This window comes from Sus scrofa, chromosome 14 (assembly GCF_054392235.1).
Source record: "Sus scrofa isolate SSC_HxYL_T2T_F1_AM1 chromosome 14, Sscrofa_HxYL_maternal_Yorkshire_Landrace_v2.0, whole genome shotgun sequence".
NCBI classification, from domain to species: Eukaryota; Metazoa; Chordata; class Mammalia; order Artiodactyla; family Suidae; genus Sus; species Sus scrofa.
The window spans coordinates 43,937,054-43,964,863 of NC_139396.1; the positions used below are offsets into that span (position 1 = coordinate 43,937,054).

The following is a 27,810-nucleotide window of genomic DNA, read 5'->3' on the forward strand; positions in this document are numbered from 1 at the left end:
CGAGAGCTGTGTTGTAGGTTGACAATGTGGCTCAGATCCTGTGCTGCTGTGGCATCAGCCCGGCAGCTGCAGCTCCAATTCGACTCCTAGCCTGGGAACTTGCATATGCCACAGGTGCTGCCCTAAAAAGTGAAAAAATAGAAAAGGGAAGGAATCATATAGTACTACTTTTGTACTCTTTATCTTTTTTTCTTTTTATCATTGCACCTGTGGCATACAGAAATTCCTAGGCTAGGGGTTGAATTAACCTGCTGAGCCACGATGGGAACTCCAGGTTCTTTCCCTTAGTATGGTTTTCAGATTCACCCACCTAACTGCTGAATAATATACCTCCACAGGATCATCATGTGACAATTCCAGATTTGTTTATCCATTCCTCTGAGGCTTATCCAAACATCCTGGGTGTTTCCTGCTTGGGCTCTTATGAATAAAGCTGCCATGAATATATATGAACTTCCATATTCACACCTAGGGCTGCACTATTGAGACACAGGGAGGTTCATATTTAACTCTGCAAGAAAATGCCTCACAGTTCTCAAAGTGGTTAGCTCATTTTACAGTCCTACCACAGTTTATGAGAATTCCAAAACTGCCCCACATCCTCACCAAGATTTGATACTGTTGGTCTTTTAGTTTTAATCATTCCGGTGGGTGTAAAGTAGTATCATTGTTGGTTTAATTTGCAATTCACCCATCCTCAAATTCACTGACTTTTCTGTTCTGCTCAAGTGACTATTAGTACTGTCCAATTTTTTTTTTTTTATTTTTTGTCTTTTTGCTATGTCTTGGGCCGCTCCCACGGCATATGGAGGTTCCCAGGCTAGGGATCTAATCGGAGCTCCACAGGCATTAATTTTTTAAATAGAAAAAAACCTAAAGTTCCCATCGTGGCTCAGTGGTTAACGAATCCGACTAGGAACCATGAAGTTGCAGGTTTGATTCCTGGCCTCGCTCAGTGGGTTAAGGATCCGGTGTTGCCGTGAGCTCGGATCCCGCGTTGCTGTAGCTGTGGTGTAGGCCGGCGGCTACAGCTCCGATTAGACCCCTAGCCTGGGAACCTCCATATGCCTCAGGAGCGGCCCTAGAAATGGCAAAAATTAAAATAAAAAATTAATGCATGGATTATAGAGTAAAATTCATTGTTTTATCGTACATGTCTGAGAGTTCTGACAAGCTTAGGTAGTTGTGTCCACCCATCAGGACAGAATGAATGTTTCCACCGGTCCCTAAAATTCCCTGTGTCTCTTTATAGTCTGCTGCGCCCCGGCCCGCGGCGACGACTCCCCAATCTGTCCCTGAGAGTTAAATGGGGTCGCACAGCCTGAAGCCTTACGAGACCCCCTCCGTTTCTTGGGAGACTTAGGTGCCAGCAGGGCTGGGGTACGAAGAGAGTTATCTAACCGGCCAGAGAAGCCGGACACAGACAAGAGTCCGCTGCAGAGTTAACAGGTATCAGTTCAGTCGGCTTGCTTCACGTGGGAGAAACTTGTTCTCTAAAATCGTAAGCTGTCAGTAATTTAGCTGTTGTAAAGTTAAGAATAAAATATCCAAAGCTTGCCTGTAGAATCATAGTCGCTTTGACCCGACGAAGCAGGCACGTCCACACTGCGCAACGCAGACCTGGTCTTTCCAGGGAAACCCTGTGGGTTCATCTGTGATTCCCGCCGCGACCAAAACCTGGGCCCGGCCTAAACCTCCGCACGGACTCACCCGCTAACTACGCCTCCACCGGGCTGCCCACCCCGAGTTTGGACACGCTTTGGGACCCACCCCGAGCTGCCCGCCCCAGGCCTGGGCCCGCCTTGACCCGCCCAGGTACCGCCCGCCTGCGTCAGGACCCCGCGTGCCGGGCTGCCAGCGCCACTGCCTGACCGCTCAGTTACCCGCCCCGCGCCTGTAGGGACTGGAGCCGCGAACGCACTCCCTCGTCTGGCTGCTGGGCGCGGGGACGAGCGCCTTGTTTCGCTCGTGCAGACTCGGCCCCGCGCCAGCCGCTGTCGGGCGCGGCGCCGTCAGGCAGTGGTGCGGACAGCCCGGCACGCGGGGTCCTCGGGCGGCCCTCGGCGGTGGCGGCGGCGGCGGCGGCGACAACCGGGCGAGCGGTGGCAATGCTGTGGCCCCGGCTGGCGGCAGCCGAGTGGGCGGCGCTGGCCTGGGAGCTGCTGGGTGCCTCAGTGCTGCTGATCGCCGTGCGCTGGCTGGTGCGGCGGCTGGACCGGCGGCCGCGGGTCCTGGGCCGGAGTGGACCTCCCGACCCGCTGCCCTGCGCGTCCGCGGCCCCATTCCCAGATCCAGGTAAGGCCGGTCCTCTGTCTCCCGGGATTCACATCCCTTCCCCTCCCTGGTCTCCTCTCTCGGGGCCTGGATCCTACCCCGGCAGGAGTCGGTGTTCTGGGAAGAGACTTGGAGTAAAACTACGGAGTCCTTGACTTACAGATGGGGAAAAGCCGTGAGACTGGAAGCTCGGGTGCCGCGTCTGCAAGCACTTCAGTTAGTTTGAGGCCTTAATTTGAGTAGGCCGAGTGAACCTCAATTGAGGGCATCCGGGACCCCTTGCCCGCAGGCCTGGTTTCTTTCTGGAGGATAAGCTAGAGTTCCTCTAATACTTTGATGGGAAGATGAAAATTTTATTAGCACATAGCACAATTGATGATCTCATCTTGAAATTTCCTGACTAAAGTTGTTCTTACGCGTGACTTATTTCTTAACAGCTGAGAAAACAGGCCCCAGGAATATTTGCTGCGGCAGAGATAACACAGGTCCGGGGCAGAAGCCAGGTGGGGGTGTAGGCCTTTTGACATGGAGTCCAGCTTGCCCTCCATCCTGTTGAGTTTCTGGTTGTTTTACCTTCTCTCATCCCCTTAGGAAAGTTTTAGGTGGCACCTTTAGTGATAGCATGCTGATTTGGCCAGCATGGTGGCTGTCAACACTGTGCCAAAAAATCCAGTGCAGGACACCTGAGACAAGAAATTATGCAGACACTAATGCTAAAGGATGCATGAGGCCAGTAGGGTCTGGGGCTAAGAGATTATAGTTTGGAGTCTTTTTCGCGGTTTTTTTTTTTTTTTTTTTTTTAATGTCTTTTGAGGGCTGAAGGTGCGGCATATGGAGGTTCCCAGGCTGGGGGTCAGATTGGAGCTGCAGCTGCCAGCCTACAACACAGCCACAGGGACGAAGGATCCAAGCCGCATCTGTGACCTACACAACAGTTCACAGCAACTCTGGATCCTTAACCCACTGATTAAGGCCAGGGATTGAACCTGCCTCCTCACGGATACTAGTCAGATTCATTTCCGCTGAGCCATGATGGGAACGCCTATTTTTAAAATGTAGCTTTCATTTTAAAATCTTTTTTTGGTCATGCCCAGGCCATGTACAAGTTCACTCACAACAGCAATGACTCAAGATGCTGCAGTGACAACCCCAGATCCTTAACCCACTGTACCACAAGGGAACTCCTAAGATCATTTTAGATTTTTTTTTTTTTTTGTCTTTTTAGGGCCACACTTGTGGCACATGGAGGTTACCAGGCTAGGGGTCTAATCAGAGGTGTTGCTGCCAGCCTACGCCAGAGCCACAGCAATGCCAGATCTGAGCCTTGTCTGCAATCTATGCCACAGCTCACGGCAACGCAGGATTCTTAACCCACTGAGCAAGGCCAGGGATCAAACCCACAACCTCATGGTTCCTAGTCGGATTTGTTGCTGCTGCGCTATGGTGGGAACTCCCAGATCATTTTAGAATTTAAAAAAATTACAAAAATAGTATAGACAGATAAACATGGAAAGATGTTCAACATCACCAGCCAATAGCAAAATACAAATTAAACCTACAGTGTGAAGGTCCTGTTGTGGCTCAACAGGTTAAGAACCCGACTAGTATGAGAATTCAGGTTCAACCTCCAGCCCCACTCAGTGGATTAGGAATTAGGCATTGCCATGAGCTGCAGTGTGGGTCGCAGATGCAGCTCAGCGTTGCTGTGGCTGTGCTGTAGACCAGTGGCTGCAGCTCCAATTTGACCTCTAGCCTGGGAACTTCCATATGTTGTGGGTTCAGCCCTTTAAAAAAAAGTTCATAGGATTGTGGCACAGCAGATTAAGGATCCAGTGTTGTTATTGCAGTGGCTTGGGTTGCTATTGTGGCCCAGGAACTTCCACATGCTGTGGGTATAGCCAAAAAAAAAAAAGTTTGTAGCATATAGTTCCATTTATATAGCATTCTCAAGGTGAAAATATTATAACGACGGAGGACAAAGTAGTGGTTGCCAAGGGTAGGGGATAGTGGAGGAGATTGGATGTGACAGTAAAGAGGCAGCAGGAGGAGATCTTTGTGGCGACGGAACAGTTCATTAACTAACCATTAACTAACCAGGTACCTGTGAATCTATATCTGTGAGAGACAACAGGGAACTACATCCAAAGACACACAAGAAAAGAGTGATTGCAGAAACTGCTGAGGCCCTTGAGCTTGCTCCTTGTCCTGTGTCCATGGCACTTGCCAGGTTTGGATGATGCACTACAGCGTTTAAGGTGTTGCCATTGAGGGAAGCTGTGTGTTGGGTTCACGGGACCTCTCTCTACTACTTTTCAACTTCTTGTGTTTTTAGTTATGTCAAAATAGTTAAAAGAAATCCTGTGTACATCCACTTAGATTCCCCCGGTGTTCATATCTTACATAATCACAGGACAAGTCAGAATCACAGGAAACCAAAAAGCATTGTCCAATCTGCAGACCTACCTCAATTTCGTATACCTGTATATTTATGTCTCTGTCAGTCAATCGATGGAGGTCTTGCAGATACTTCTCTTTCTAGCCCAAGGGTCAGCAGACTATGGCCCACTGGCCAAATCCAGCCCCAACCTCTTTTTATTCTTAAAAAATTTTTTGTCTGCGCCTGCGGCATGCAGAAGTTCCCAGGCCAGCGATCAAACCCATGCCACAGCAGTGACAATGCTGGATCCCTTAACTCTCTGAGCCACCAGGGAACTCGGCCTCTACCAGTTTTTGCAGTGCAGCCACACTCTTTCATCTATGGCTATTCTTAGTGCTTGAGGGGACTTTGGGTCACAAAGCCTCATAGTTTATTCCCTGGCCCCTTGCAGAAGTTTGCTGAGCCCTATCTAGCTTTCTCTTTATTTGTAGCTCCCTTCTCTGTCAGTGAGGAGCCTGGCTCTCATTACCTCCAGTATGTCTAGTTACTTGCTGAGTCCTAGAATGCATTTAATGTAGCTTCAGAATTGCTAACCTGTACCACTGCGAGAACCTGACAACTCTAGTGTTTGTATGCTCTTTCTCTGTCTTCACTCTTGGAGCTCATGGTCATGGATTACTATTTTTCAGTTACTGCCTTCATTCTCCCCCCCCAGTTATATTACTAACTTGTAATACAGTTGAGCTCTTTTCTTTTGGTTTCTATTCCACTTGGGGGTCTCATCCCATCTATTTGTTTGTGTTTTGTGTGTGTGTGAGTCACAAACCTGTTTCTAAGTCAGAACATATACAAAGTCCTGTTCAGAGGTGCTGCCCCCTAGAGTTCCCACTGTGGCTCAGTGGATTATGAACCTGACTAGTATCCATGAGGACGTGGGTTTGATTCCTGGCCTCACTTGGTGGGGTAAGGATCCAGCATTGCTGCATCCTGCATTGTAGGTCCCAGATGCACTTGGATCTGGTGTTGTTATGGCTGTGGTGTAGGCTGGCATCTGCCACTCCTAGCCTGGGAACTTCCATATACAATAGGTGTGGCCATTAAAAAGAAAAAGTGCTACCCTCCCCTGCAGGCACCTCCACCCTCCCCTGAAGCTAACCAGTCTTGTTAGTTACTGCTTTATATTCTCTTTCTTTTCCACACATGGGCTGATTCTTGTGTGTTGTATTAAAAATATTAGTAACAGAGTGTATATATTCAGAGTGTTTTTATTCAGATTGACTTTCAGCATGTATACAAGATTCATAAGCCTATATTATGCAACTGCATAGCTGTAACTGGTATTTATGGATAATTTGTCAGTGTCAAACGCATATTATTTTATCTAATTCTCATTACAGCCTAAGGAGCAGAGCTATTATTATGTCCATTTTATAGACGAGAAAATCGAGGCCTAGAGTTTACATAACTTGCCCAAGGTCACAAAGTTAGTGATATAATGTCATGTAAGTTTTCTATTCAGGGCTTGCTTGCTTATGAGGACAAAACCCCTTTCAAACTAGCCTACGTTAAAAAGGTAGCTTTAGGAGTTCCTTGGTGGCCTAGCAGTTAAGGACTCAGTGTTATCACTGCTGTGGCTTGGGTTCGATCCCTGGCCTGGGAACCTGTGCATGATGTGGGCGAGGCAAAGATTAATTAAAAGGTACATTTAGGAGTTCCCCCTTTGGTGCAGTGGGTTAAAAGTCCGACTGTGATGGCTCAGGTTGCTGTGGAGGAGCGGGCTGGATCCCTGGCCTAGTGCAGTAGGTTAAAGGGTTAAAGGATCCAGCATTACCGCAGCTGTGGCCTAGGTCACAGCTGTGGTTCGGATTGGGCTGGAACTTGCATATGTCCTGGGTTTTTTAATTAAAAAAAAAAAAAAGTATCTTTAGAGTAAGGACACAGGGATGGCATGAAAGAGAATATTGCCAGGATCCTCTGTTTATTCGTAGCATCTGTCCCAGTTGCCCCCGACTCTTCAAACTTTGCCTTGTATGTGTTCCTTTCATATCAATTCCTTATCACCTCTCTTGCCCTTACACCCAGCATTCATTCAGAGACTCTCATAGGGGCTCTCCCTGGGTAGAATCCTTTGTTCTGTGGCAGCTCTAGAGGGGCCTGTGCAGTCCGTTCATTTCTGAAATCTAGGCGTCAGAGGTGAGAGGTAGCATCATAAAAAGTTCTTTAAGAAGAAATACACAAAAGTATCCATCATCTAGCTACAAGTATTAGCATTTTGTGAGTCCTGTTTTTCTGTCACTGCCCCCTCTGTTTTGCTCTCCTGGAGTAATTTATAGCCAATCCTGGATATCCTGTCATTTCATCTAAACACTTCTTAAAACCCTTTACCCCAGTTTTGATGATATATGTTTATATGTCCAGTTATTTCTTTCCCTAATTTTTTAAAATTTTATTTTATTTATTTATTTTATTATTATTATTATTATTTTGCTTTTTAGGGCTGCACCCTCAGCATACAGAAGTTCCCAGGCTAGGGGTCGAATAGGAGCCACAGCTGGCAGCCTACAGCACAGCCATAGCAATGCAGGATCCAAGCTTTGTCTGCGACCTACACCACAGCTCACAGCAATGCTGGATCCTTAACTCACTGAGGATCGAACCTGTGTCCTCATGGAAGCTAGTCGGATTTGTTTCCATTGAGCCACAATGGGAACTCCTGGAATTTGTTTTTTACTTTTTCTTTCTGATAGTTTATTATTAGTGTATAAAAGAGCAATCAGTTTCTGTACACTAATCTTATATCCTGCAACTTTGCTAAATTCATTTAAGAGAGGATGTACTTATAGCCATCGATTTGACTTTTCTTATCTTAGGCCTAGGCGAAATGACAATGGATACCATCTTGGCTCGATTGAAACTCCTGAATCCAGATGACCTTAGAGAAGAAATTCTCAAAGCTGGATTGAAATGCGGACCCATTACATCAACCACAAGGTTCATTTTCGAGAAGAAATTGGCTCAGGCTTTATTAGAGCACAGTACACTGCCTTCACACCCTTCTGACCATGACGCCACGGGTGCCACTGTCCTTGGCCAGGACACACGAAGGATTATGAAGTCTGCGGTAGGGAGCCCAGCTGAGCAGGTCAGCTTTTCTGAGGACAGAGATTTTGGTTATAGTGTGGGCTTGAATCCTCCGGAGGAAGATGCCATGACGTCTGAGACCTGCTCGGTGCCCTTCAGTGCCTCGGCGGGGGTCAGCAGCCACAAAGCCATGCTGAGGGCCTCTGCAGAGCCGCCTCTGTACTATGGGGTGTGCCCGGCATATGAGGACGCCCTGGCAAGAAACGGTAATGTGACAAGTGGGAGTTTTCTATATAGGTGGTGCACAGATACCAGGGGAAAGTGATTTTGAAAATCACTGAATAGGAGTTCCCACTGTGGCTCAATGATAATGAACCCAACTAGAATCTGTGAGAATGCAGGTTCAATCCCTGGTCCTGCTCAGTGGGTTGAGGATCCGGTGTTGCCCTGAGCTGCAGTATAGGTCACAGACACAGCTTGGATCTGGTGTTCCTTTGGCTTTGGCCGGCAGCTGCAACTCTGATTTGACCCCTAGCCTGGGAACTTCCCTATGCTGTAGGTGCAGCCCTTAAAAGCAAAAAGAAAAAAAAATTAAAAAAAGAAAATCACAGACTACAGAGGAGGAGAAAGGAGCATTTCATCACCATTACCTCATCACTCCAAATTAACCAGTTAATATTTTTATGCAGAATTCTGAGTGTTTTATAAATCTATATAGGAATTGTTAGAAATTAAGTGTGCCCATCGTGGCAAGGGGTTAACAAACCCAACTAGCATCCATGAGGATGCGGGTTTGATCCCGCACTCAGTGGTTTAAGGATCTGACATTGCTGTAAGATGTGGTATAGGTTGTACGTGACTCGGATCCTGCACTGCTGTGGCTGTGGTGTAGGCCGGCAGCTGTAGCTCCATATGGAACCTCCATATGCTGAGGGTGCTTATTTAAAAGCAAATAAATAATAAATAAGAAAATTGGACTCTAACAGAGACATACTTTGCAAGTATTTATTGACTGGCTCCATTTTTTTGATTAATCATCTCTCTCCCTTTTTTCTTTTTTACCATAACCTGATCAGCTTTTATATTTAATGAATACAAATGGCCAATGAAGGTATAATTTTCAACATCAAAGATTTTTTTTTTTTTTTCTGTCTTTTTTGCCATTTCTTGGGCTGCTCTGGTGGCATATGGAGGTTCCCAAGCTAGAGGTCGAATCGGAGCTGTACCCACTGGCGTAAGCCAGAGACACAGCAACGTGGGATCCGAGCTATGTGCGACCTGTACCACAGCTCACGGCAACGCCGGATCGTTAACCCACTGAGCAAAGGCAGGGAACGAACCCGCAACCTCATGGTTCCTAGTCGGATTCATTAACCACTGAGCCACGATGGGAACTCCTCAACATCAAAGAATTATAATTTTAAAAAATTGATAGCTTTGGGTAGAATTAATGAAAGTTTGATATTGATTACAGTAAAGTTGCTTTTTATAAAACAAAGTATATATAATGTATTGATCCTACTTATTGTTGTTTATTTATATTCAAATTTAGACTTTTTATTTTATGTATTTATTTTTGAGTCTTTTTTTTTTTAGGGCCACACCCATAGTGTTTGGAAGTTCCCAGGCTAGGGGTTGAATGGGAGCTGCAACTGCAGGCCTGCACCACAGCCACAGCAACATGGAACTGAGGTATCTGCACCTACACCACTGCTCACAGCAATGCCACATCTTTAATCCACTGAGCAAGGCCAGGGATTGAACTTGAGTCCTCGTGGATCCTAGTTGGGTTCGTTCCCCCTGAGCCACAATGGGAACTCCTTTACTGTTATTATTTTTAATATATTTTAAGTTTTTCATAAATAGGAATTCCCTGGTGACCTAGTGGGTTAAGGATCTGGTGTTGTTACTACTGTGGTGCGGGTTCAATCCCTGGCCTGGGAATTTCTGTATGTCATAGGCACAGCCAAAAATAAATATATTTAACATAAATATAAATATATATGTATGTATGTACATTGTCTTTACTTTTATGAAATTGGTATATAGAGGTGCTGGGTCCAAATATACTTTTTGGGGGGTGGTAATCTCCATGGCATATGGATGTTTGAACCCGTGCCACAGGAGTGATAATGCTGGATTGTGAACTTGGTACACCACAAGAGAACTCCACTTTTTTTTTCCCTTTGTTTTCGTTCTTGGCTGTCCCACATCATATGGAGCTCCCAGGGCAGGGATCAGATCTAAGCTGTAGTTGCACTCTAAGCCACAACTGTGGCAACGCCAGATCTTTATCCTGCTGTATTGCAGCAGGAACTCCTTTCTGCATGTTATTAAACTTTCTTTTTTGTCTTTCAAATAAGGGAAACCTCTATCTTGTTTTAGGTTGATTACCTTTTTTTTTTTTTTTTTTTTTTTTGTCTTTTGTCTTTTTGTTGTTGTTGTTGTTGTTATTTCTTGGGTCGCTCCCGCGGCATATGGAGATTCCCAGGCTAGGGGTTGAATCGGAGCTGTAGCCACCGGCCTACACCAGAGCCACAGCAACGCAGGATCCGAGCCGCGTCTGCAACCTACACCACAGCTCACGGCAACGCCGGATCGTTAACCCACTGAGCAAGGGCAGGGACCGAACCCGCAACCTCATGGTTCCTAGTCGGATTCGTTAACCACTTCACCACGACGGAACTCCTGATTACCTTTTTATTATTATTTTTATCCTGTGTATTTCATCCCTGTGACTCATTTATTTTGTAGCTGGAAGTTTTTGCCTCTTACTTTCCCTCACTTTTTTCACTAATCCTCCCACCCAAACCACCCAGTCTGGCAACCACCTGTTTGTTCTCTGTATCTATGATTCTGTTTCTGTTTTGTTTGTTCATTTGTTTTTTAGATTCCACATAAGTGAAATCACACAATGATTGTCTTTGACTCATTTCTCTTAGCAAAATGCCCTCCTTATCCATCCATATGCCCACAAATGGCAAGATTCCATTCTTTTTTATGGCCGAGTTAAGTATTCCATTGTGCATGTATGTGTATGTGTCTGTATACATATATGTATATATACACACACACAGATATATATATATATATATCACATTTTCCTTAACCATCCAACGATGGACTTTGGGTTGCTTCCATTTCTTAGGTATTGTAAATTATGCTCCTGTGAACATAGGGGTGCATATGTCTTTTTAGATTAGTCTTCATATGTCTTTAGCTGAATACCCAGAAGTGGAATTGCTAGATTAAATGGTAGTTGTATTATCTTTCTGAGGACCCTCCATACTATTTTTTTTATACTGGCTGGCACCATTTACATTTCCACCAACAGTGCATGAGGGCTCCCCGTTCTCTACATCCTCACCAACACTTGTTATTTGTTGTCACCTTATTTAATTGGTGATAGTCTATTTGTATTTATTTGATGAATTGCTTGGTCATGTATATTAACCATTTTTATGAGCCAGTCAACATTATCATTCTTCTGTTGTATCAGTTAAAAATTTATTCTCCCAATCTGTCATTTGTATTTTATGAGCCTATGAGTTTGTACAGAACTTGATCATGGTAGTTCCCCTACAGAATGTTAATATTTTTACATAATTGGAGCCTCCTTTTTCTTTTTTTTTCTTTTTTCTTTTTTTCTTTTCTTTTTTTTTTTTTTTTTTTGTGGCTGTACCCACAGCATGTGGAAGTTCCCAAGCCAGCGATGGAACCCAAGCCATAGCGGTGACCTGAGTCATAGCAGTGATAACACTGGGTCCTTAAACTGCTGAGCCACTAAGGAACTTCTTTTTTTTAATCTATTCTGGGTTTCTTGGCATGAATAGAAAGGCATGCCCCACCCAAAATTATATTTAAAATTTCTCTTACATTCTTTGGTAATGTCATAGTTTTCAACTTTTTATTTTTATTTTTATTCATAGTTGTAAATTTTGTTTTTTAGTATGAAATAGTATCCCTGGATATAAAACTACCTATTTAAGTATAGAATATGTACTTATAGATATAGAATATCTATGCACATATCTGTGGTCATGATTATTATGTTCTTTTGGCTAGCTGAAGCCCTTTGTCTTCAAGATTAAAAATCTGAACTGTTGGAGTTCCCGTCATGGCGCAGTGGTTAACGAATCCGACTAGGAACCGTGAGGTTGCAGGTTCGATCCCTGGCCTTGCTCAGTGGGTTAAGGATCCGGCGTTACCGTGAGCTGTGGTGGAGGTTGCAGATGCAGCTCGGATCCCTCGTTGCTGTGGCTCTGGTGTAGGCCGGCGGCTACAGCTCCGATTTGACCCCTAGCCTGGGAACCTCCATATGCTGCGGTAGTGGCCCAAGAAATGGCAAAAAGACAAAATAAATAAATAAATAAAAATTAAAATCTGAACTGTTAATGAGAGAAAAATCAGGAGTTCCCATTGTTCTGGTTAAGAACCTGACTAGTATCCATGAGGATGCAGGTTTAATCCCTGGCCTTGCTCAGTGGGTTAAGGATCTGGTGTTGCCTTGAGCTGCAGTATAGGTTGCATAGGTGGCTCGGATCTGGCATTACTGTGGCTGTGGCGTAGGCCAACAGCTTCAGTTCTGATTTGACCCCTAGCCTGGGAACTTGCATATGCCTCAGGTGTGGCCCTAAAAAGAGGGAGAAATCAGACAGACAACAAGTAACAGTTGTTGATTACCACACCCAGAGCTTCAGATGTGAATTAGGTGGCAATTGTTCCAGTAATTTATCTCTAATTTTCCTTTGTTGCTTTTCTTGCGCAGAAAGGATTCATGTTTATGAAGATAAAAAGGAAGCCTTGCAAGCTGTCAAAATGATCAAAGGATCTCGATTTAAAGCTTTTACAAGCAGAGAAGATGCTGAGAAATTTGCTAGAGGAATTTGTGATTATTTCCCTTCTCCAAGCAAAACCTCTTTACCACTTTCTCCTGTGAAAATGACACCACTCTTTAGCAATGGTGGGTTAAAAGGTAAATTATAGGAGTTCCCACTGTGGCTCAGTGGGGTAAGGAACAGACATCTTTCTAAGGAAGTGGGTTCAATCCCTGGCCAGCTAAGGGTTAAGGATCCAACATTGCTGCAGCTATGATATAGGTTGCACCTGTGGCTCCTATTTGCGCCCCCCCAGGAACTTCCATATGCTTCATGTGTGGCTGTAATTAAAAAAAAAAAAAGTAATTTTATGCCAAGGTTCATGTCTTAGCATTACTATCAGATTTCCCCTGGGTCTTTTGTGCCCTCTTTCCTTGTGTCTAGTTTTTCTCCACCTTAGAAGTCCAGGGTGTTGGGAGTAGGGCACTGAGGCCCGGCCATGAAATGGCTGGAGGATGGGTCAGTTGGCTGGTGTGGGTGGGGCAGCCACTGTGACCCCAGAGCTGCTGAGGCCTTTTTTTGCGGAGACTTTGCACTCTCCTTCCCTGCTGCCTTGTGGATTCAGGGCCTTTTTAAAGGCTGAGATCTCACTACTTCCCCCTGGGGCTGCACCTCCCACCTCCGTGGAGGACTGTAGCACCTGCTTGGCCACAGATCCTTCTGCAGTGATCAGGCTCGCCTGCAGGAGCCGTCTAGCCAGAAACCTAGCCACACCCACTCCCAGCTCAGAACCAGCATCGGCTGAAGGGCCTTTGCAGTTGGCATTGGAGGAAACCCCAGTGGTCTGGCCTCGGTCTGGTGCCCACCATGAGCATCCCAGGCTGGCTGGGGTTCCCAAGGAACTCTCCTTTCCTTGCTGAAAGTTGTCCTTCGGTTGAGAGTCTCTTGTGCCTCCTCTGTCCCCTCTCCTCGGCATTTCTTCCATGATAGCTAGAATAATTTCAAACATTTCTGGGTTTCCCTCTCCACAGTTTGTGAAAATGCCTCAAGATTGCTGTCACACATCCACAGATGCTGTGATTAAACCAGCGAAATCCCTCCATGCTCACTGCCTTTCTGAGGATTTTCCGTGCATTTGGAAGTGTACTTCCTGTGCTCTGCGAATGTAGATGGTGCCCTGCTCCCCCACCCCTATGTGCTGCAGCTGTTGCCAGAGCCAGTACACGTCATGCTGTGTCTGCTGTGTAGCATCACTTTTTCTTTTTCTTTTTTTTTTGCCACACCCACAGCACATGGAGGTTCCCACGCCAGGGATTGACTGACCCCTTGCCGCAGTAGTAGCCCAAGCTGCAGCAGTGACAATCCCAGATCCTTAACCTGCTGCACCACTAGGGAACTCCTCATTGTTTCTTGCCATTTACTCCCAGCTAGATCGGCCTCTGTGCAAAGGATTGCATTCATTGTAGCACATAGTGGATGATGAGGAAATGTTTGTGAAATTGAATGTTCTTAACTTATGTCTCTTCATAACAGATGGGTTGTACTTGTCTGAGTCAGAAGCCGCAAACAGAGAGCGAGCGAACAGTTATAAGAATCCCCGGACGCAGGATCTCACCGCCAAGCTTCGGAGAGCTGTGGAGAAGGGAGAGGAAGACACCTTTTCTGATCTCATCTGGAGCAACCCCCGGTATCTGATCGGATCCGGGGACAACCCCACCATCGTTCAGGTGAGCCTGCTTCTGGCCTCATTTGCGTGGAGGCTGCAGCTGATGAGAGTGATGCTCAGGGTCTGCACTTGTCTTCCAGGAGGGCTGTCGGTACAACGTCCTGCATGTGGCTGCCAAGGAGAACCAGGCTGCCCTATGTCAGCTGACCCTAGAGACGCTGGAGAACCCCGAGTTCATGCGGCTCATGTACCCGGACGACGAGCCGCACATGCTGGAGAAGCGCATCTGCTATGTGCTGGACCTGTACCTCAACACTCCCGACAGAGTGGTGCGCTGCCCCTGCCCTGGGTTGTGGGGTGGTCTCAGCTGAGATGGGTGGGGTGGGGGGGGCTGTGTGTGTTCCTAGCATCTGAGCGTGTCAGCTGGGAGGAGGGGCACATTCCTGTTCCCAGGTGTCATAGTGCTTAGAAGGAGGCGGGTGGGATGGTTCCTGCAGGAGAAAGAGGAACGGTGCACCTGGGCCCGGGCAGGGCTGCTCAGCTCACCTCTCTGCTGGCCTTTGTGCAGAGAGCCCTGAGCTGATGGGAGGCTGGGAGGATGCCAAAAAGCTGGAGGTGGAAGGAAGGAAAAAGGGTCTGGTGCCTTGTAGTCTAGTGTTCTGTGTGTGTTTCTTTCTTTCTTTTCTTTTTTTTGGGGGCGGGGGGGGCTGTACCTGAGGCATATGAAAGTTCCCAGACTATGGGTCGAATCAGAGCTATGGTGTCCAGCCTGTGCGACAGCCACAGCAATGCAGGATCTGAGCTGCGTCTTAACCCATTGAGCAAGGACAGGGATTGGACCCTCATCCTGATGGATACTAGTCGGATTCGTTTCTGCTGCACCACAATGGAAACTCCATCTCTTTCCATTTAACGTTACATTAGGAGTATTTCCTGTGAGGTTAAAATGTTCAGTGGGGGGGTTTTTAATGGTGCCTAAAGGGAAAACCTAGGCATGGCTGAGAACCAAGAATTGTACTAGGTGTTGGAAAAGTTGTGGTTGGCAGGAAAGGGAATTTAAAAAGCATATTGGAGGAGTTCCTGTTGTGGCGCAGTGGTTAACGAATCCAACTAGGAACCATGAGGTTGTGGGTTCGATCCCTGTCCTTGCTCAGTGGGTTAAGGATCCGGTGTTGCCGTGAGCTATGGTGTAGGTTGTAGTCACAGCTCAAATCCCACGTTGCTGTGGCTCTGGTGTAGGCTGGCAGGTACAGCTCCGATTAGACCCCTAGCCTGGGAACCTCCATATGCCGTGGGAGCTGCCCCAGAAAGGCAAAAAGACAAAAAATAAAATAAAATAAAATAAAAAATAAAAAGCATATTGGAGCAGTTCCCATTGTGGCTCAGTAGAAATGAATCTGACTAGTATCCATGAGGACTCTGGCCTTGTTCAGTGGGTTAAGGATTTGGGATTGCCATGAGCTGTGGTATAGGCTGGCAGCTGCAGCTCCAATTCGACCCCTAGCCTGAGAACTTCCATATGCCTAGGGTGCAGCCCTAGAAAGACCAAAAAAAAAAAATAAATGAAAAGCATATTGGAGGAGCTCCCTGGTGGCTCAGTAGGTTAAGGACCTGGTGTTGTCAGTGCTGTGGCTCAGGTCACTGCTGCTGTGGTGCATGGGTTTGATCTATGTGCCACGGGCAGGGCCAAAAAAAAAAAATTAGGGTTGTAATATATTATTTTGTAACACATAGTGCATATGGTACATTGAACTGCGGAATTGGAAAGCAAGAATAACTACTAAATTTAGCAAAATTAGAGTGGGCCTAAAGAGGAATCAGCAGTTATATAAAAGTAATAGTAAGCATGAAATAGGATAGAAGGGGCAAAATCAGCGTATCAGACTAAGTGTGAACAAACTGAATGAATAAGGGTAAGTGCTTAGGCCAGCAGCTACAGCTCTGATTCAACCCCTAGCCTAGAACTTCCATATTCTTTAGATGTGGCCCTAAAAAGGAAAAAAAAAGAGAGGGAACTTTATTGGAACACAACTCTGCTCATTCTCTGTGCACAGCTACAGAGAAGGGTGGAGTAGGATGACTGAGGCAGAGCTAGATGGCTTGCGAAACCCCAGGTGTTTACCATGCTCCCTGAACTGAGTAAGCTCACCAACCCTGGACAGGGGACAGGTTGTGTGGGAGAGTGAGCAGAGCAAGCGGTAGTGTCGTCAGACACATAAGTTGTCTGAGGGGATGAGATGGCCCTAGAGGGTATGTGGCATAGCGAAGGAGCTGAGCTCCCTGGGGCCACCCAGTGGAGGGGACTGGACTGGAGCTGGGGGTGTTGAGTGCAGGCAGCCTGGGTGAGAAGCAGAGGGATGCAGCCAAGGTGGCTTGAGGGAGGGGTGGTGCTGAAGCTGGGACCTGCAGTAGCTGCATGTGGCTTGCAGGCCATGCTCTGGTAACCATGAGTGGGCTCTGTTTTGGACATTCTGCATCCAAGCCTGTGGCAGCAGCTGTGGGGAGCTGGCATGCGGAGGGTACCAGCAGGGGCGGGTCAACATCGAAAAATACCAAGAAATCAGGAGGGGCAAGTTTCATTTACTGGAGGATGAGCCAGTAAAGAGAGTTTTAGGTACAGACCAATTCATGGCCTTTGCTTCATTTTGGATGTTTCCTTCATCTGTTTATTTTGCTTCTTGAGCATTGGTTTTAAGACATTGTCCTGGGCTCTGCATTGTTGAAGCCACTCTTTGCTGAGCAGGTGTCACCTCAGCTCTGTTGTAAGCTCCCCAGGGCACGAGATACACAGTAAGTGAGGTGCTGTGCTGGGGTGTGTGCTAGTGTGCCAGTTACATTTTAGTTATAAAAACATTGTCTTTTTATGGTCTTTTATTTTTGAGGAGTTTTGTTTGATTGGGCTTTTTTTAGTCTTAAAACAACCTTATGAGACGAAAAAGTATATTTAAGAAATAAATGTTCTTCCTTTGCATCTCTCTCAGGGCTACGACACACCATTGCATTTTGCTTGCAAGTTTGGGAATGCAGATGTGGTCAATGTGCTTTCCTCACACCCTTTGATTGTAAAAAACCCAAGGAATAAATATGATAAAACACCTGAAGATGTAAGTACCTATTAAAATGCTATTACTGGAGTTCCCTTGTGGCTCATCGGGTTAAGAATCCAGTGTTGTCACTGCTATGGCTCTGGTTACAGCTGTAGTACTGGTTTCATCTTTCACCTGGGAACTTTTTTTTTTTTTTTTTTTTTTTTTTGGTCTTTTTCCCTTTTCTTGAGCCACTCCCACGGCATATGGAGGTTCCCAGGCTAGGGGTCTAATCGGAGCTGTAGCCACCGGCCACAGCAACGCAGGATTTGAGCCGCGTCTGCAACCTACACCACACTCACGGCAACCCCGGATCCTTAACCCACTGAGCAAGGGCAGGAATCGAACCCGCAACCTCATGGTTCCTAGTCGGATTCGTTTAACCACTGCACCACGACAGGAACTCCTGGCCTGGGAACTTCTGTATTCCATGGATGCGGCCAAAAATAAATAAGGAAATAAATAAGTAAAATGCTATTACTACATGGTGTTAGTAATGAAAATACGTAAAATTACAGTTCGCAGTCACGGCCCCTGTGAGGTCAGAAGTAACTCTGACTTTGTGACTGTGTTTGCCCCATGGGCACATCTTAGAACCCCAATTGTTAAAGTAAGAGGGACTCTGAAGAAGATGCGTCTGCAGACCCCAGGGGGAATAACTTTCCCAGTTTGCAGCTTTTATTTTCCTGACACGTGTTGAGGTTGTTCTCAACAGCTCACTTTATCTTTTATCAAGTTCCCTCTGTGCATGCTCAGCATCGGAGAGAACAGAGGAGGTGGTGTTGAGGGTGATGGCGGTGGTGGTGAGGAGGATGGTGGTGTTCAAGGAAATGGTGACAGTGAGGAGGATGGTGGTGGGGATCACTGGAATAAAGACGGTGGTGGTGAGGAGGGTGGAGGTAGGGATCACTGAGGGAACTTGGCGATGATGAGGTGGATGTTGAAAGTAGCTGACAGTGTGTTCAGCTCACTGTGCAACAGGTGCTGCCTAAGCCCCTCCTATGTATTCTTATCTGCCCCATTCTAGCCTTATGAAGCAGGCCTTGTCATGATCTATATTGGCAGTTGAGTAAAATGCACCTTAGAGAGGGCAGAGGTGCCTCTGTGCAGTGAGGTGGTGAGGGAGGTGGACCTAAACAGAAACAGAAAATGGGTTAATTTGTCCCACGCGTTAGAGCTGTTACTGGCCTGGGCCTGCCAGCCCTTTAGAGATAGAATATGTGTGGTCCTGTTCTGGAGCGAGCGCCTCCTTTGTAGTTGCTATGATACAGAAGTAATGCCCACATCTGTAGAAATTATAGAATACACATAAAAAGAATAAAATTTGCCAGGCAATTCTATGGCTTAGAAATTGCTATTATTTTGCATAAACCAGACACAACTTTTTGTGTGCATATGTATGGATATTTTTTCAATGTAAAGTGCAGTTTAGTAACTGACATTTCTAAAATATTGGCTCTCTCTCACAGCCAGTTACAGACTTTAAAAGAATTTAAAAGAAAATACTGGGAGTTCCCGTCACGGATCAGCAGTAATGAACCCGACTAGTATCCATGAGGATGTGGGTTCGATCCTTGGCCTTGCTGAGTGGGTTAAGGATCCACTGTTGCTGTGAGCTGCAGTGGAGGTCATAGACGTGGCTCGGATCTTGAGTTGCTGTGGCTGTGGTGTAGGCCGGTAGCTGCAGCTTTGATTTGACCCCTAGCCTGGGAACTTCCATATGTTGTGGGTGCAGCCCTAAAAAGACAAAAAAAAGAAAGAAAGAAAATACCTGCACTGCTCAAAGAGTACACTGTACAGCTTTTTCCCACAGGCTGGCAGAAGATGGTAATTTTGTGGTTCCTTCCTTCTTGTTTTAAGGTTATTATTATTATTTTTAATGCTTATAGCTAAAGTGTTCACAGTTGTCTAACGACTGAGAACATCTATTCCTATAGTTGCAAAAATAAAACATTTGTGTTCATGCTAGATAGGAGTTCTGTTTCACTCTAGCCCAACAGTAGTGCCCAGGTTCCCAGGCAGGGAATGCACAGAACTGCAGGTATCAGCGTGTCTGCGTCTCTGCTCTGACTTGATGGTGCACCCTAAGATTTCCTTTTCTTGCAGAAAATTAGATGTAGAAGTTCCCACTGTGGTGCAGTGGGTTAAGAATCTGACTGCAGTGGCTCAGGTCTCTGCAGAGGCATGGGTTCAATCCCTGGCCCGGCACAGTGCGTTAAAGGATCTGGCATAAGTTGTAGCTGTGGCTCATATTCAACTCCGGGCTCAGGAACTTCGGTATGGTGAAGGTTCGGCCTTTTAAAAAAAAAAAAAAGAGAGAAAGAAAATTAGGAGATTGTAGAGCAGCATAAAGAAAAGGTAAAAATTCACTCAATCTCAGAGTTTGTTCTTCTTGTCCTCAGCACTTGAAGTCTTTACCGAACATTCTAGAAGGAAAATTACACTGTTCCACACACTTTTTTTTGACTCTGGGCTTTATGAAGCATTCAGCATTAGGACATTGGCCTTGTTTTGACTTTAAAACTTGCTTTTATAAAATCATTTTCATGGTAAGAAAATGTTATGAAAAGTTAGATTTAGAGTGTTTCACCTAACTTTTTTTTTTTTAATAGGTTATTTGTGAAAGAAGCAAAAATAAATCCATGGAACTGAAAGAGCGGATTAGAGACTATTTAAAGGGTAAGGTGGGGAGTGAGGCCCCCATGAGGAGGGTGCTGGGGAGCAGCCTGGCCGCGCAGTGGGAGTGAAGCGGCCCCCATGAACCCCTCACAGTTACCCTTTCTCCCACCTCCCTTTTCGGAGAGGCCAGGTCGTCTGTCACTTGACTGCTGCTCACAGCCTCAGCCTTCAGCCTCCACAGGCCTCTTGGGCACGGCCGGCAAAGCAGGAGGAACATCGCTCTGTCTGTCTGTCTGTCGCTCCCTCACCCTTTTGGCTGCCGTCCTCTGTCCAGGGCCCTGTCCTCCCCAGCTTCTCAGGCCCTGGGGGTGGGGAAGGGGGGGCCTCCTGCCCAGGCCCTCGAGACTCGCCTCGGCTTCCCGGGGCTTCATACCTCCCGTCAGGAGCCTCTGTGCTCGCAGGCCTCAGAGAGCGAAGGTGGTAGAGGTGAAGCAGGGATCCCCCTGCCCTCCTCTGATGTTTCCGGTGAGTCTGAGGAGTTGGCCGCAGTCATGCTGTCCCTGGTGCTCCCGCTGCCCAGGCAGCATTGCCTCGGGGACTTGACACTCTTACCTCCTGCTCGCCTCTTTTTTTGCTTCTCCCGTTCCCACTCCTATCCAAGTCCCTGTTGGTCTCCACTCAACCCAGGGTCAGTGGGGCCACTCTTAGGAACTTTTATTGTCACAGCCTCCACTGTCAATAGCATGCCTTCTCAGGGCGCCTTCCTGCCCCACCACCCTGTGTGGCGGCTACAGGCAGCCTTTGTTCTTTCCAGGCTTCATGTCAAGGTGTCGTGTGACTCAGGTCTGTCTAGAAACGTGTATCAATGATGTAAAATTATAACACAGGAAAAAGACGGAATTGGGAAGGGAGGTTGTGTTGAAGTGCGACTTCTCTGTAATGTTCCTCACACTCCCATTTAAACACTGTTCTTGTTCACAAGTCCTGGTGAGGAGCTGTTTGCTGCTCTCCCTTACTCTCCTTTTTTTTTTTTTTTTATTTTTTGCTTTTTTTTTTTTTTCCCCCTAGGGCTGCACTTATAGCATGTGGAGGTTCCCAGGCTAGGGGTCGAATGGGAGCTGCAGCCACAGTTCTACAGCACAGCCCCAGCAATGCTGGATCAGAGCCGCATCTGCAACCTACACCACAGCTCACAGCAACACCAAATCCTTAACCCACTGAGCAAGGCCAGGGATCAAACCTGCGTCCTCATGGATACTAGTCAGATTTATTTATGCTGAGCCACGACAGAAACTCTTTTTCTTTTATTTTTTAGGGCCACACCTGTGGCATAGAGAAGTTCCCAGGCTGGGGTTCGAATAAGAGCTAAAGCTGCCTGGCCTGTGCCACAGCCACAGCAAGCCAGATCTGAGCCACATCTGCGACCTACACTGCAGCTCACGGCAACATCAGATCCTTAACCCACTAAGTGAGGCCAGGGATCAAACCTGCATCCTCATGGATCCTTGTTGGGTTCGTTACCACTGAGCCACAAAGGGAACTCCCATCCTTTTCCTTTTTTCTTCTTGCCTGCCAAGAAAGGACACAGTGCTTGTTCTGTGCAGGAGTGGTGCAGACCAGCCTCTTGCCCAGGCATTTGGCTCTAGAGCTTTTGCAGCCTTTTTTTTTTTTTTTTGGCAGAAATTCCCAGGCCAGGGATTAAACTTGCACCATAACAGTGACCTGAGCCCCTGAAGTGAGACACCAGATCTTTAACCCACTGAAGAGAACTCCCAGCCTTTTTATTGTTGTCACCTTTGCCTCGCTTGCAGAACCTGTGGGGGTGATGAATGTGCTGTTTCTCTGGCTGATTCCGGGAGGCCAGATGTCCACTGAGGCACAGGCTGTCTAGGCAGCCTGTTCAGGTGGTGTGTTTCCTCCACCCAGGTCACTACTATGTGCCCCTCCTGAGAGCAGAGGACACGTCTTCTCCAGTGATCGGGGAGCTGTGGTCTTCGGACCAGACGGGTGAAGCCTCTCACATAGGCTACAGCGGAGGTGGCCCCAGAGACCCTGTCCTGACCCTGCGAGCCTTTGCGGGGCCCCTGAGTCCGTCCAAGGTGAGCTTCTGTGGAAGCTTCTGGAACAAGCTCCTGGCTATCCCTGCCAGAAGTGCTGGCCTGTCCAACCCCTCGCTTTGTGCTTGGTCATAGAGACCAGTTCTTGCAGAGCCCCAGTGCATTGTCAAGGGGGCTTCAGAACCTTCACTGAGGGTGTGTCTTGATCCTGTCCCTCACCTATTAGCCAGGGCCCGTGTGTGATGAGCCCTTGCTTCCAAGAAGCCAGGTTAACGTGGCTGACCCTCCCCTGGCCAGCGTCACCTGGCTCCCCACCTGTGCCAGCGTCTTGACCTGCTAGCTAGGCTGCCTGTTCAGGAGTCTTGGATTTGCACTGTTACTCTGAAGTTCACCTTCCAGAAGGAGATCCTTCATACACTGACCTGTCTATAATCTTTTCTCTTGTTGAAAGAACTTTCTCAATGATTAGTTACCCGAAACTACAGAAATGTTAGGATTAGATTCAGCAGCACCAATATTTATTTTCCATAAAACATGAAAAGCACCAACGTTTATCTTCCTCTCCTGTGATGGGAAAGTGACTTGGGGCTCAGGGTGGCACCTCTACAGTGTCTCCCTTGGGGCCTCCTGGTGCAGCTCTGACCATTAGCCAAGGCCGGGTTGGTCTCTTGGCTCCAGGACAGGTGGGCGCATTGCCTGCAGGTTGAGGCGGGTGCCTGTGGTGCTGGTGGCTCTTTACAGTACCAGGTGACCTGGGTGCAGAGCATAGCTCAACACACCCTCTCTTTCGTAGGCAGAAGATTTTCGCCGACTCTGGAAAACCCCGCCTCGAGAGAAAGCAGGCTTCTTCCACAGTGTCAGGAAATCGGATCCAGATAGAGGCATTGAGAGAGTGGGAAGGTACTTAAAGGGCCCTAAGTGACCATCATTTTGGATGCTGTGTGCTTGTGTGAGATTGAAGCTAAAGAATTGCAGCTGCCTTCCCAATGGTAGTTCCCAGATCGAGTTTACTGGGAGAGTGTGAAGGCTGTAAGTCCTTGCAAAGGTGCAGGCTGCAGCTTATGCAGCAAACGTCTCAGTCAAACAGTCCCTCCAGGGCAGAGGGGTGTCTGAGAGGCATCAGTGAGTGTGTGGTAGGTGCTAAGCATCAGAGGAGGGCGTGGCCAGAAAGTACTAGTAAAGAAGTGCCTGGAAAGCATTCCTTCCCCAGTCAAGAAGGTAATTTACAGTGTAATCAAATTAAACTTAGTTGAGTCATTTTAGAACTTTTTCTCAAAATATATGTGCCCAGTGTTAGGTTTACAACTCAAAAGTGAAAAGGGCTTCTACGCGTTTATGTCTGGCCCAAACCAGAATCATCTCCAACTTTATGCCCTTGTTTCATGAAAACAAAAAGGTCTCCATTAGTGGAGTTTTACAGTTGACCCTCTCTAGCTCTCCTGAGTGTCAATGTGAATGGTGCGTTTGGGTCAGGGTCTCCTTCCTCCCCAGTGGCCTTGTTGGCTCATTCCATAACATGGCAGAGTCTGAGAGGGAAACTGTGCTCGTTCTTACCCTGGGAGGGCGGCTACTTCAGCCCCAAATTTAGGGTGAAGTGAAATCCAGACCAAGATCACAGGCGTTGCTTTGGCACTGTCAGCATCAGGCTCCTTTCTGTATAGGCAGTTCTGTGAGTTTTTGTCCTGGTCTCACAACCGGTTAACTGTGCTTTATTCTTTCAGAGAGCTGGCTCATGAACTGGGGTATCCCTGGGTCGAATACTGGGACTTTCTGGGCTGTTTTGTTGATCTGTCTTCCCAGGCAGGCCTGCAAAAACTAGAAGAATATCTCACTCAGCAGGAAGTAGGCAAAAAGCCCCAACAAGACATGGGAGAAAACTCAGCCTGTCGCCAGGAGGACACTTCAGCCCTCGGTAAGAACATGGGCTGTGTCCTGGGAACCAGCCGGCTTCCTCCTTGTTTCCCTGCCTTGGAGGGAGGAGAGCTGGGCCCGGAGGCTGTATTTCTGTGTGCAAGGTCCTGCCAGCCTTTTTCAAGAAGGTGGTTTTCTGTCTTGGAATCTGAGGAGGAGGTTTTGAATGAGAAGGGCCTGGGCTGGGGTTTTGTGACTGTGCCTGGGGGCACCCTGCGCGTCCTCTCACCCACACCCTGAAGGGCTACCTTTTTTCCCCCACAGGCCGTCACAGGAAGGGCAGCAACTCCATCTCTGTGGGGGCGTTTCTAGATGAGGATGAGGATGTGAGCTTGGAAGAGATCAAAAATCGGCAAAACATTGCTCGAAGCAGCACACAGCCTGCAGTCACTGCTTCCAGAGCCTCGGGGTGTAACATCCACCCCTCCGAGCAGAAGTCAGAACTCATAGAAGCCTCCGCCCCCACCATTCCCCACAGCAACAAAAATGGGTTTTGCAGCCCCCTGAGTGAGGGCAAGACCCTGGGGGGGAAGAGGCCAAAGGCCCCAGCTGGGGAGGAAGCGTTCCTGTCTCCTGTCTCTGGCTTGACTGTTGAGTTTGATAAACTGAATTTGCAGAATCTAGAAAGTAGCTTTTCTAAGACACCAAAGAAAAACTCGAAAACTCAAGAGAAGATCCTGGCATCAGGAGTGAGTGCAGAAGGTGACGGGTCTGGACTCCCAGCTGCCGACCCTCCCGGAGAGACGCAGATGAGGACAGAAAGCGAGATGTCAGCTGGGATTGCGAACTTGTACCTGGGTCCCACCAGCCCCGGGCTTGCGGCCCAGCAAAGCTGTGGTTCTGTGACTTCAGGGCCCTCGGGGGTCCATGCCTCACAGGACCCAGTCCAGAGGCGCTTCCTGTCTGGGTACGAATTAGGGGGCATACACACACCATCACGGGGCATGCACATGAACGTGGAGCAGTGGGAGGGAACATGAGGAGGCCCACTTCAACCCGCAACCTGGCAGACCTGCACCTCTAGTCCTTGGGTCTTCCAAGTGGGTCAGGGCTGGCATCCTCGCTGGCTCGATGTGTCTGCTTTACTTCCTGAGTGACCCAGCTGTGCTAGGAGTTTAGTTCATTTTAGGAAGGAGGGCTGCCAGGATCTTAGTCCCCAGCTTCTGCTCAGCTGTCCTCGGGGTGGGACTATGCAGAAGGCAGTTTCACAGCAGGACCCGTCCCCTCAGCACATCGCCTCCACTGTCCCCACCTGGGCCTCTCTGCAGCCTAGATCGTATTCCTCTGCCTGAAGGTTGTGGTGGTGCTTGACATCTGTGCTTTTTTTCTCTTATTTTCTTTCGGTTTGCCCCTGCATCATGCAGAAGTTCCTAGGCCAGGGATCAAACCCACACCACAGCAGTTTGTCACTGCCAGATCTTTAACCCGCTGAGCCACAAGGGAACTCTCAGATGTCTGTGCTTGTTATCATGGTGGTTCCTCCTTTTTCTCGTGCCTTCTAGAGAGGAACCATCAAAACTGGATCGGGATGTTCTGGCAGCTCTGGAGAACGCGGACGTGGACCCTCAGCAGTACCCAGCTGTGCACAGGTGGAAGAGTGCTGTCCTGGGCTTCTCCCCCTCAGACAGACAGAGGTACCAGTGGGCGTTACACAGGGGGCGTCAGTAGCTACATTTGTACAAAGGTTCATCTGGACCACTGTCAGGCCCATCAGGGAGCTCCCGTGATGTGTGGCTGCAGGTGGCAAAGCGGGAGGGGTGATGCCCACGGTGATGGGTGCAGGGAGGGGTGGCCAGGGTTTCTGCGCAGGGTCACCCGCGGCTCATGCAGGAAATCGCATGAGCTTTGACTCTCCAAGGTCCCTGGTTCTGAGGCTTAGTGCGCCTCTCCTGGAGCCTTGGTGGTCCCTGGGGCTTGGGTGTGGGGGTCCAAGTCCTGTCTGGTCAGCACCTTGCTGACTGGCTGCTCTCGTTCCCCAGCTGGCCCAGCCCCGCGACGAAAGGGAAATGGAAGTCTCAGCTGCTGGACCTTGGGGGCCCTCCACTCAGCAGCCCTGGGAGAAGCAGCCCCACGGTGGGCAGCCCTGTGAAGCCCGGCCCTGCGCCCCACTCTCCTGGCCTGGGCAGCCCTGGGCGCTACAGCCCTGCGAACGGGGGCCAGCTCCGCAGGATGGCGCGCTTGGCCCAGCTCGCGACCTTGTAGAGCACAATCGTCCTTTGGTTTTCAAAAGAAGAAAGGTAATGTGTAACTTGCTAAAATTTCACCGAAAAAAGAACACATCCTGATTATTTTATCAGTCCTCCTTTAGAGGATAAGAGAATTTTAGAAAACGCAAAAAATATTCTATATAAATGTAACCTTCTGATATTTTGGGAGAAGTTGATGAAAGCAGACGCAGACAAATGTTCTGAAAACTGTCAACATGGCAGTGACAACCTTAGTTATTAGCCACCCCTCGATGCACAGGGAACACAGAGGCACCAGGCAGCCTGCTTGCCAGAAAGGCCAAGTGCGTGCCCACATCAGCAGTACCCCCATGGGAGCTGCGCTCATCTCACCTCTGTTCTTAAGGCAGAGGTGAATTTTGGGGAGTCTTTGACTTTCCAGTTCATGATAGAAAATCCTCTTTGCTTGCCAGTTGACCCTGTTGGTTAGAAAAGTTGACAGATGGACGTTGGGGAGGAAAAGAACCTTGAATGTCTCAGACTTGCAGCAATGCTTGTAATCACTGAAATGAGTCACCAGAAGATAAAAGTAGCTTTTCTCGGAAGAAATCTAGCCCTTGGCAGTTGTGCAAATAGTCACACAGAACTCACTCACCAGCAGTCACTCAGAGGTGGTTTCTTTGTCACCCGTACTTGACCTCACACAGCGCCCCTTATTTAGCTGCCCATGCGTGGTAATAAAGTAATGTGTAAGTTGTTCTCTGGTTTTGAAATGCATCCCATATTTTAGCATTCACTTCAGCTGTATTTCCTTTACGAGAGAGCATCACGTTTTTAGTAAGAAACTAAAGGTTTACTTTGGAGGGCGTGTCTGGTCCCAGTTGCGCTGCTCGTGAGTGTGGTCTGTCTTAGCCTTGCCCTTCCCCTTGTTTGTACTTCCTGGAGGGTCTGTGCACAGAATCTGGGGGTCTCCATGTGCCAAGGATGCCTAAGATGCTACAGCCAACTGAAGGGCTGTCTCTCCCGGGTGTTAGCGACGCCAGCTTGCAGGAAGCTGTAATCTGGGGACATTTCCAGTGTCTGGTCCAAAGTGAAAACTGCCAGTGCTTCTGCTGACTTTGGTGCCTTTTGTAAATCACTTTTGATTCTCTTGAACTTACTTTTTGAGGCTATCCAGCAATAGGAAGGAGACGTGAGATTCCTTTTTATTCCTAAAAATTCTGAATTGAAACTTGTTTTAAAGAAGCTTTTCTTTCACATGGTAACAAAGAGACAGGTCTGGAATACTGGAACCAAGATTTAGAGTTTAAAACTCAAAAAGTTGTTAAACAGGATGTTTTCACTTGTTGTATAGCAGACAACCAATATGTAAGACAGAAAAACATTCTGTTCTAAAAACCAAATGGCATTTTAAAAAGGCATCTGTGTTCTCAAAGCAATCAGAATACAGATAGTCATAGCAGTGAACTGTTTTCTCTAAAATTTGACCATGCCGTCCTGTATATTGTTGTAAATATTCAGATGGAAATTAAAATAGTGATTTGCCCTAATTTTGCAGACTGCTGTTCCTGTTTTCTGAAGTTTAGGCCTTCTTTGACCATTGTTTATATGAGGTGGCCCCGGTTCCAGTGAATGAATGCATTGTCATGTATCTTATGGTGACTTTGTCTTTTTAAAACTTCTTAATGAAATAAATTATTTTTGAAACCACATGTTAATCATTCTAAGCTTTCAGGAAGACCTCTCACCTGTGCCCA

The 27,810-nt window shown here is 47.5% G+C and overlaps 1 protein-coding gene across 3 annotated transcripts; it reads left to right on the forward strand.

Annotated features, from left to right (window-relative positions):
* The first annotated feature begins 2,044 nt into the window (after nucleotides 1–2,044).
* On the forward strand, nucleotides 2,045–27,765 carry ANKLE2 (ankyrin repeat and LEM domain containing 2). 3 transcript variants are annotated; one of them, XM_021073938.2, is made up of 13 exons: nucleotides 2,045–2,295; nucleotides 7,522–7,998; nucleotides 12,501–12,707; nucleotides 14,083–14,276; nucleotides 14,356–14,544; nucleotides 17,197–17,319; nucleotides 19,914–19,980; nucleotides 21,847–22,019; nucleotides 22,771–22,877; nucleotides 23,699–23,889; nucleotides 24,153–24,795; nucleotides 25,391–25,522; nucleotides 25,868–27,765. In XM_021073938.2, the coding sequence occupies exons 1-13, from the start codon at nucleotides 2,109–2,111 to the stop codon at nucleotides 26,088–26,090; spliced, it is 2,913 nt and encodes a 970-aa protein (XP_020929597.2). In that variant the 5' UTR covers nucleotides 2,045–2,108; the 3' UTR covers nucleotides 26,091–27,765. The 3 variants fall into 3 exon arrangements, with proteins under 3 accessions (XP_020929597.2, XP_020929598.2, XP_084849540.1); XM_021073939.2 differs by having other exon boundaries at nucleotides 12,501–12,695; XM_084993414.1 differs by lacking the exons at nucleotides 2,045–2,295; nucleotides 7,522–7,998 and adding an exon at nucleotides 11,355–11,917 and having other exon boundaries at nucleotides 12,217–12,707.
* The last annotated feature ends 45 nt before the right edge of the window (nucleotides 27,766–27,810 follow it).

What these genes read in the sequence shown, in the direction of transcription:
- ANKLE2 (XM_021073938.2), top strand. Translation starts at nt 2,109, where the DNA reads ATGCTGTGGCCCCGGCTGGCGGCAGCCGAGTGGGCGGCGCTGGCCTGG. An exon ending in GGACGCCCTGGCAAGAAACG is followed by an intron (nt 7,999 to 12,500) that starts GTAATGTGACAA and finishes TTTCTTGCGCAG; the next exon opens with AAAGGATTCATGTTTATGAA. An exon ending in GGAGGACACTTCAGCCCTCG is followed by an intron (nt 23,890 to 24,152) that starts GTAAGAACATGG and finishes TTTCCCCCACAG; the next exon opens with GCCGTCACAGGAAGGGCAGC.